This window comes from Medicago sativa, chromosome 4 (assembly GCF_051527215.1).
Source record: "Medicago sativa cultivar Bolivia chromosome 4, Bolivia_mono, whole genome shotgun sequence".
Classification (NCBI taxonomy): Eukaryota; Viridiplantae; Streptophyta; class Magnoliopsida; order Fabales; family Fabaceae; genus Medicago; species Medicago sativa.
Genome location: NC_140752.1, coordinates 57,476,920 through 57,485,421, shown reverse-complemented (window position 1 = coordinate 57,485,421; position 8,502 = coordinate 57,476,920). Strand labels below are relative to the sequence as shown.

Genomic DNA, 8,502 nt, shown 5'->3' with positions numbered 1-8,502 from the left:
TATAGAGAGAGAGAGAGAGAGAGAGAGAGAGAGAGAGAGAGAGAGACAGAGAGAGAGAGAGAGAGAGAGACATTGAAATTGCATGGGTTTGACAATTTAATCCCTCAAAATTGTGAGATGAGAATTAAATCATATAAATTATAAAGTATCAGTCAATTTAATCTTTTTTTTCTTCGAATTTAGCACCATAATTAAGACAATGTGCTTTTTTTAATTGGTTTTGATGGATATTTTCTATAAAAAGTGTTTTGATGGAGGGACAAAATTGACTTTCGTACTTCATTTTTAAGAGAATAATTTACAAATTTAAGAGATCAAATTGTTTGGAGGTTGGATAGCTCAACTGATTTGAGTTAAAGATAAATTAGAGGTCTTACGTTCAAACTTGAACGAAAGAGAAAATAATTTACTAACATTTCTCATCCCCCAAATTAAAAAGGAGATCAAATTGCTTGGACGTTCAATTAATGTATGATAAGCACTAACACTCTTTAGCATCCATGTCAAATGACCTGATAGAATTTTGATATTACTTTGGAGATTTACCATACAAGTTATACCTTTGTCCCTAATCATCACTCATCAGTCCATTTTGTAGTGTAAAATGGAGCTTATAAAAAGGGACAAATGTAGTGTATTTTTAATTTGTTTGTTTTTTATTGAGTAAAAATATAATGCTTTTGGATTATATTACATTCATGCTAATGAGAATTTTTTTCATCGCATGCATGTAATTTGCTGGATGCTCCAACCTAGTTGCATGATGATTTTGCTGAGAGACAAGGAACATCAAACAGTATTCAATGTCAAAAAAGAACCTAGCATTCTCAATTTTTTTTCTTCTTCAGGCCATTATGAAAATTATTACAAATCAACAGTCCTAAAAGTTTAACTCAGCACCTCCTATTGTGTTATTTCATTTGTACAATACTATTGCAACATGAAAACTTATCCAAAGTGAATGAAGTGCAACAATATCAACTTCCTTCCAAATAATTTATCACAGAATATCATTCTTCTAATCATGAATTTATTTTTTCTAATACAAAACTCTCGATTTTTCTCTGTTATGAAGGATTAGTCTTTCTTCTTCGAACATTCTTCCGTGCACTTACAACGACTTCTTTGGTTTCGGCTTCATTTTTCTGTACCTGCTGCTCATTGTTAACAACTTTTGATTTTGAAGAATTGGTTTCAGCTGCATTTTCTTGTACTTGCTGCTCATTGTTAACTACTTTTGATTTTGAAGAATTGGTTTCAGCTTCACTTTTCTGTACTTGCTGCTCATTTTTAACAACTTTTGATTTTGAAGAATTGATCTGACTTCTCAACCGCAATATTTCACCCTTGGCAGAAGCCAATTCCTCTTCCAATTTCTTCCCTCTGCTCTCTAAACTCTCTCTCTCTTTGCCAAGTCTAGTAATGAGGTTATGAGCATCTTCAATGTTTTCTTGGGCCTCTTTGCTTGCATTTCTTTGTTCTGTAAGGTACTTGGCAAGAACCTCTTTCTCATTTTCAAGGCTAGAAATAAGTGATTTAGCCTCTTCTAATTCACTAGAAAGGATCACCGAATTTCGGTTCATTTCATCTAGTGATTTGGTAGCCTCCTCGAGATCCATTTCAACAGTTCTTCGTGACTCCTTGTCCTTCAATACTTGCTCCTTCAAAGCCTGTAAATCGTTGTTCAAAGAAGCAGCTAGCTTCTTTTCTTCCTTCAAAACCTCTGATGTGACTTCAGCCTTTTTGTAGATCTCAATTAATTCTTTTTGTAGGCCATCGCGGGTTTCAAGTGTAGTCGTTAGTTCATGAGAGGTACTTTGCAGCTCTTCTTCGGCTTTCTTCAAATGTTCCTTTACTGTTATCAGCTCCTTAGTCAATTTTTCCGCCTCGAGTTTTGCATCATCAAGTCTACTCTGTAGCGAATCCTTAACTTCGGCGAGCTCAGATGAAAGCTTAGAGACCTGAAGCTCAAGATCTTTGCACAGATTGTTTGACTTACTTAGCTGTTTTTCCAGTTCAGTAGAGTCATTTCTTGAATTTTCAAGATTCTCTTGAGTAACTTGGAGTTCATACTTCAAATTACTCACTTTCTTTGATTCATTATCTAGGAACTCTTTTAAACCTTCTCGTTCTTTGGTTAAATCAGCGATGACAACCTGGTTTTCGCTTGATTCATTTAAGGCGAGTTCAAATTTATCCGTTAGCTGATGAAGCTCGTCTTCTTTTTCTTTCAAAACCTTAGCATCCAAAGTGGCCTTCTCTTCAGACTTCAACTTTTGGTCATTGAATTCCTTCTCCAATACATCATATTCACTTCTTAAGTTATTATTCTCAAGAGTTAAGGAACTCACTCTTGAATTTAGTTCCATCACCAAGGAATCTTTTCCTTCTAGTTCCTCTTGGCTTTTCAGTATTTCATCTTTTAACCCTTGAATATGAAAATGAGCATTGGATAATTCATCTTTGGTTTGGTCATAGGTAGAGTTCAAATTTCTCAATTCCAACTCCTTTTCTGCAAGGGATGAATTCAGACTCTGAACAACATGTTCTTTGTCCTTGAGGTCTTCACTAAGCAGATTAATTCTTTGTTGTAAAATTTCAATAGAATCTACCTTTTCTTTCAATTTGTTTTCAAGATCTTTCTTATCCGTATCAGCCTTTGTAAGATCGACTTCAAGTTTGTGAATTTGAAGTTTTAGCTCTGCAACCAAACTTTTCTCGCTTTTTAGCTCCTTTCCCAAACTGGTGACAGTACTCTTTGCAGAATTTAGTTGTTCAATCAGAGCTTTCTGCTCTTCCTTTGCCTTTCCAAGTAGTTTGGTTTGTTCCTCCTGCTCGTTCGATAACTTCAACTCGTAGTTCTTCCTCAACGAAACGACCTGCTCTTCTTTTTCCTTCAGTTTGTTGCTCATCTGTGCACATTAGCCAGTAAAATATGACCAACACATACTAAAAAGAAAATACTTCTTTAAAAATTAACCATTTTAAAAAAACTAGATAGAAAGAAATCAATCATTGTCGTTCCTCTAGAAACATCAAAAAGGGAAGAGTAATCCCTCACTTCCTCTTTAAACTATAACTTTACTTATAAGTTATGAAGCACTGAAACAGACACATACACCGAACACGACACCAACACCGAGACCAAGATTTGAGAAATTGAAAAGATTGAATGTAATAACATGTGTCAGTGTCAGTGTCATACAAGTCTCGGGCACCAATACATGCCGGACACTTAGGCACACCGTCAATCTGAAATGTTTGTGCTACATAACTTAGAAGAGAGACATTCCTCAAAGGCCATACATGTCTTACTGGTTTTCTAGAATCATAGTTAAAGTGCATAGAACCTTACTGTTTCTATTGTTGCAACAGCAGTCGACTTTTCTTTCTGAGCAAGTGCATAAAGAGCCCCCAACAGACCAGAAGATATGATTCCAATTCCATTCAGAAGAGACACAAAGGAAGTAGATGGTTTCTCCATTTCAGGTGCTGCCTGTCCAAAGAAGCAATAAGTTTAGAATACGTAAACATCCAAAGGACAAAAACAATAGGCACAAATTAATATTGAACATTTAACAGAAAACAAACCTCGCCTAGCTTTTTATCCTCTGGTATCTTCACCTCACTTTCTTCTGTAAGGAGAATGGATAATTACACAAGTTACTAAAACAAAGAACCAAGTGATACTTCACTAAACAGTTGAAGATAATAACGAATCATAGTTCACATCACAAAATTAAGGACGTGGACGCAACTAACAAAGCAAGGGCCGAAACAATGCATGCATATACATATACGGTCATGATTCAAGAAAGGATAATTTGGAGATCTCCTTTTGACATATTAATGGAGCTCTAAAAGTTTATTGCAATATAGCACAAATCACAATAACAAAGTAGCAAATCAGGAAGGGAAAGATTGATAATTTGATAGTTAATTAACTAAAGGAAGTTAAGTATCCAGTTATTTACATCCTTGAAGAAAATAAATCAAAGTTCTAGCCTCATAATATTCTATTTCTAGATACGAATAGAAGGAAGAAAAGAAGAATACTCAGAGGTTTAAACCCATTTTGAATTGGTAGGGAAACTAGTTACGAACCTTTTCGCTGAATAATTTCAATGAGAGAAAGTGGGAACTTTTATTCCATATTCTTCTCATTTCATTCTCTACGAATGTCAACCACCAACATATAGTATGGTAGTTAAGCTGTGTCCAAAACATCACATGGAACGTTTTAAAACTTGTGTGCCGAACCCAATCTTACAAAAACCGGATTGTAAGATGAGAGAAGCTTACCACCTTTTTTTCCAATCTTTTTTTCCCAGGTCATATCTCATCCAATTTGAGACTCTTAACACACTCCCCACCCCCAGGATTGAATATTTGGAGTGTGACCTGAGTAGTCTGATGGCTGGTAGCCCGACGGATCTTGGATAAACTTTGATACCACCTTAAAATTTGGGTTGTGCCTAACTCAACCATACAAATTTGGCTTACAAGGTGAGGGATGCTTCCCACTTATAACTAATTTTTCAGGTTATATCTCATCCAATGTGAGACTCTGAGAAAATTTCTGATTAGTATTAGTTTTTTTGCAAAATAGGAAGATACTCAGAAAGAATCGCAAAAGAAGACCTTTCTGCCCAAACTGTCCATTGAACATTGTTCTTGGATTATAGTTGTATTTTTGTTTTTATAAATTGTATGAGAATTTAAAAATGCTCATCAAAATCAATCTATTAAGTTAAAAAATACTTTTAATTCGTCTCTAATTTTGAAACAGTGCATTGCATTAAATCAAAGAAATATCTGATATTTGGGTAAGGCATGTATCAAGTACATATTGAGTACACTTCTGTTTTATTTTTAAAATTTTCTACCGAGCACCATAGTGATGGAGTTTCACTCATATAAGCCAGTCCATTATAAAAAGTTATACAAATTAGTTTGGTTTGCTACAAATAGCTATTTCATCTGTCCATTTGAGGCTGATAAAGCAACAAGAGTAAGATTTCTCTCCAAGGGATTTATTTTCACAAAGGATCGAACCAATTAACAACTAGTAAAGAGTAATCCTGTGCACAATCTCTTCACTTGCGGACTTAGCATGCTTCCACTAGGAAAATCCATTGGGTACACATGACTTAGTTTGCATTAAACTAGGAAGCACGGACACAAAGATCCGACACAAGACAGACACGGAGACACCACTAATGTCCAATATAAAGGACACTGACACATCTATATATAATATATGTATATTATAATTAGATCAAATAAAAAATGAACATCATTTATAAGTATCTAAATTGAGAATCAAGATTACCGCAAAATATTTTAAAAACACACCACACAGATGCTAATTTTTAAATTTTAAAATGTTGACAAATATACAGTAAGCACAAAATCTACTGCAGACTAAGTTTCAAACTAAGGCATCGTGAAACTACTACTGAAATCACCATGTAACCAATCAAAGAGGTACCTGAATTTGTGGATGCTGATGTAGATACAGATGACGAGACAACGTCTGAGAGGGAGATATCGGGACTAAAGAGAGGCATCGAGACATTGTCAGAAAGCATACGTCGTCTGCGAATAGAACGGAGACGTCGACTGCGAACAGAGTCCCGAGAGGAAGGGAAACGTTGTCTACGAACACGGGATGAAATGAAGATGAAGACTGAAAAAGAGGCAAATTATGAGACCGGAAATGGAGAATCGAAATTGGGAAATTGGGAAAGAAAGATGAAAAGCAAAGAAGACTAGAATTTCTATACGCGGGATATTTTGAAAGCCTAACTAAAATACTATTTTGTAACACTTTTAAAGGATATTTTGAATGCCTAAGTAAAGTATCAGAGGAGTGTTGAAGCCAAGAAAGAGTTTTTGAAGTGTTTGACACATGTCGTAAGATTGTCAATGTCCAATCCACACCAACGTAGGCCAGACATGCAGGTACCCCTGAACCTATGAGTGTCATGCTTCTTAGGCGATAAATTATAAAAATCACCGAGATCAAGGAGCTTATTTAATGTGTAAAACTGAAATCTTACCCCAAATATACCCTTAACATTAACTATCGAGAAAAGGGGATATGCACAGCTGGTGTAAACTAATTTTACATTAACAACAAATAAGAATCAAGTATTTGACAATTATCTTTAAAATACAGTTTTAAAAGGAACTTATGTGACAATACGTTGAATTGTCATTACGCGACGGTGCAAAATAGTTTTACACCCACAATGCACCTCCATTAAACATTAAAATATTTGATACACAAAATGTGATTTTCTAGTAAACATATATCTCACATTACATAGGGGTATAAAAACAATTCTAACAATTAATGTAGTTGATATTGTTGGAACTTAGGGGAGCCTTAAAACATTCGGATCATCACATTGGGCTAAAAGCAACCACACATGTGAGTTGGACACCACATAAGTATACGAGTCACTCACTTATACGTTGTTCAATATCTACTTTTTCATCCAACGTAAGACTTCTAGCCCACACTTATAATGCGACCAAAAATACACCTCATATTTCCTTACAACGAACATTTGATATGTACTAATGTCACAATAATAAATTATCTTCGTGAAGCCATAAGTGGGGGCAGTCCTCACATCACAAACCGGTTTTATGACACTTGGTTAGGCCCAACCACAAATTCTAAGACCGTCATCATCGACCAAGACATTCATGTATCCCCACCCAAAACAAGATAATGTCATAATAATAACAACAATAATTTAATTGGTAAATAAATAACAAATAAAACAATAAGAGTAATGTAATAAGAAACATACTTGGTGATGAAAGAATTGCTTCAACAGCGGCATCGGCAGTGTTGAATTTGAGAAAGGGAAGAACAGCAACACCCATTAACAGAAACGTTCTCTTGTTGCATATTGGATCTTGCTGGTGACGAGAGCAACATACAACAACGGGAGCACGGAGCTGCTTGGTGGTTCTCTGGTGACGACAGGAAGAGGAAGAAGAAGGGAAGAGAAACGGGTATAGAAGCGGAGAGTGCAGCAATGAAGATGTGCTACTCGCTGCTCCAACAAAACCCATGTTTTTTTTTAGTTAGCGATTATGTCGCTCCTCACTGCGCCACCTATACATACACTTCCAATTAACATATGTTTGCTTCGACACTTTTTAACCCATTCATTTGTGGCTATCGTTTGTTGGGTATCAATCACTTTTCATAATCTTATATATAGGTGGACAAATAAAATTACATTAATTGTCAACAAAGAAAATTAATTTTTATGGTCCATATTAAAAAAGTGTTCTCCATGTGAGCATAACTCAGTTAGCAGAGACATGCATTATTATATGTAGGGGCTGATGTTCGAACCCCAGGTATGCTAACATACCTTAAAGAGTGTATGAAGATGGGATATACCATGCTCCTATGTGACTCGAATCTGACTCCAACATTACTCACGTTACACTTTTAGATATTGATCGACTATAAACTCGATCAAATACAAGATACACGTCCTATAAAGATGATACAATACTCATATAAGATCGGGTTAATGCTAAGACAAGTCACATCAGTATCGAAAAAAATGAATTGATAAATTATTTTTGAATCTTACTATATTGATGCGCTTATGTGTAGATCGACAATTACCTCATTAGACGATGAAACAATGATAGTACCAACTTGTGTTGTAGATGGTACTCCTAATGAGTATCTTATGCCAATGAAGGAAGAGATTAGATGTTACGAGTCTTGAGATGAGATTATTTTGTCATCAACTAAATAGAGTCTGACAAGTCTAAATCATGTTAGAGAAGTATTCGACTCATAAGGTTGGTACGATACAATATCACCAGAGAGAAGCACACCCGCAATTGAGAAGTATTTGATCCATATGATTGGTATGCTGCAATATTGTAACGCCCTCCTTTTTATTTAAATATTTTTATTAAGTTAGAGTCTATTTATGTGATTTATTTATTTATATGAGGTGTTAGTATTTTATTATGTGGCATTATTTTATTATTTATTAGAATATGAGAATTATTAGAGTAAGTTGATTTGGAGGTAGTTTTGAGATTAGATGTCTTTTTATGATTTAGTCGATTTATTTTGATGAGTGATATTTTGTTATGTTATATGTTGGTATTTACTAGAATAATATATATTTGTTATTTGTTAGAGATATATTTGTTATTTAGTGTAGAAATATATTTGTTATTTGTGAGAGATATATTTAATTTAGAAATAAATAAGATTATGAGGATTATTAGTGTGAGTGGAATTGGGGGTTAGAATAGAAAGAAGAATAAGTTGTTGGGCCTAAATAGATTTAGGAAGAATATTTTAGTATTATAAATAGAGAAGCTTAGGTTAGGAAGAGTTTACCTTAAACCGCTTTTTGGAAAGAAGAGAAGAGAAGAGAGAAGTCAAGAGAAGAGGAGAAGACCTTAGGAAAGAAGAACGTTGTTGATGATTCAGGAATTAAT

The 8,502-nt window shown here is 34.7% G+C and overlaps 1 protein-coding gene across 2 annotated transcripts; it reads right to left on the bottom strand.

The window, feature by feature from the left end:
- Positions 1 to 799: 799 nt before the first annotated feature.
- LOC146930137 (MAR-binding filament-like protein 1-1) lies at positions 800 to 7,113 on the bottom strand. Of its 2 annotated transcripts, XM_085701760.1 has the most exons (5): positions 6,825 to 7,113; positions 5,492 to 5,689; positions 3,592 to 3,635; positions 3,356 to 3,496; positions 800 to 2,912 (listed from the first exon to the last, which is right to left on the bottom strand). In XM_085701760.1, exons 1-5 carry the CDS (start codon positions 7,090 to 7,092, stop codon positions 1,068 to 1,070), a joined length of 2,496 nt encoding a protein of 831 aa, XP_085557886.1. In that variant the 5' UTR covers positions 7,093 to 7,113; the 3' UTR covers positions 800 to 1,067. The 2 variants fall into 2 exon arrangements, with proteins under 2 accessions (XP_085557886.1, XP_085557887.1); XM_085701761.1 differs by lacking the exon at positions 5,492 to 5,689.
- Between the last annotated feature and the right edge of the window lie 1,389 nt (positions 7,114 to 8,502).

Excerpts from the sequence above, each read along its gene's own strand:
- LOC146930137 (XM_085701760.1), bottom strand. The coding sequence starts at position 7,092 with ATGGGTTTTGTTGGAGCAGCGAGTAGCACATCTTCATTGCTGCACTCT. Across the intron at positions 5,690-6,824 it reads AGCAATTCTTTCATCACCAA|TCTTCATCTTCATTTCATCC; the intron begins GTATGTTTCTTA and ends CCTCTTTTTCAG. Across the intron at positions 3,497-3,591 it reads AGGATAAAAAGCTAGGCGAG|GCAGCACCTGAAATGGAGAA; the intron begins GTTTGTTTTCTG and ends TTCTTTGGACAG.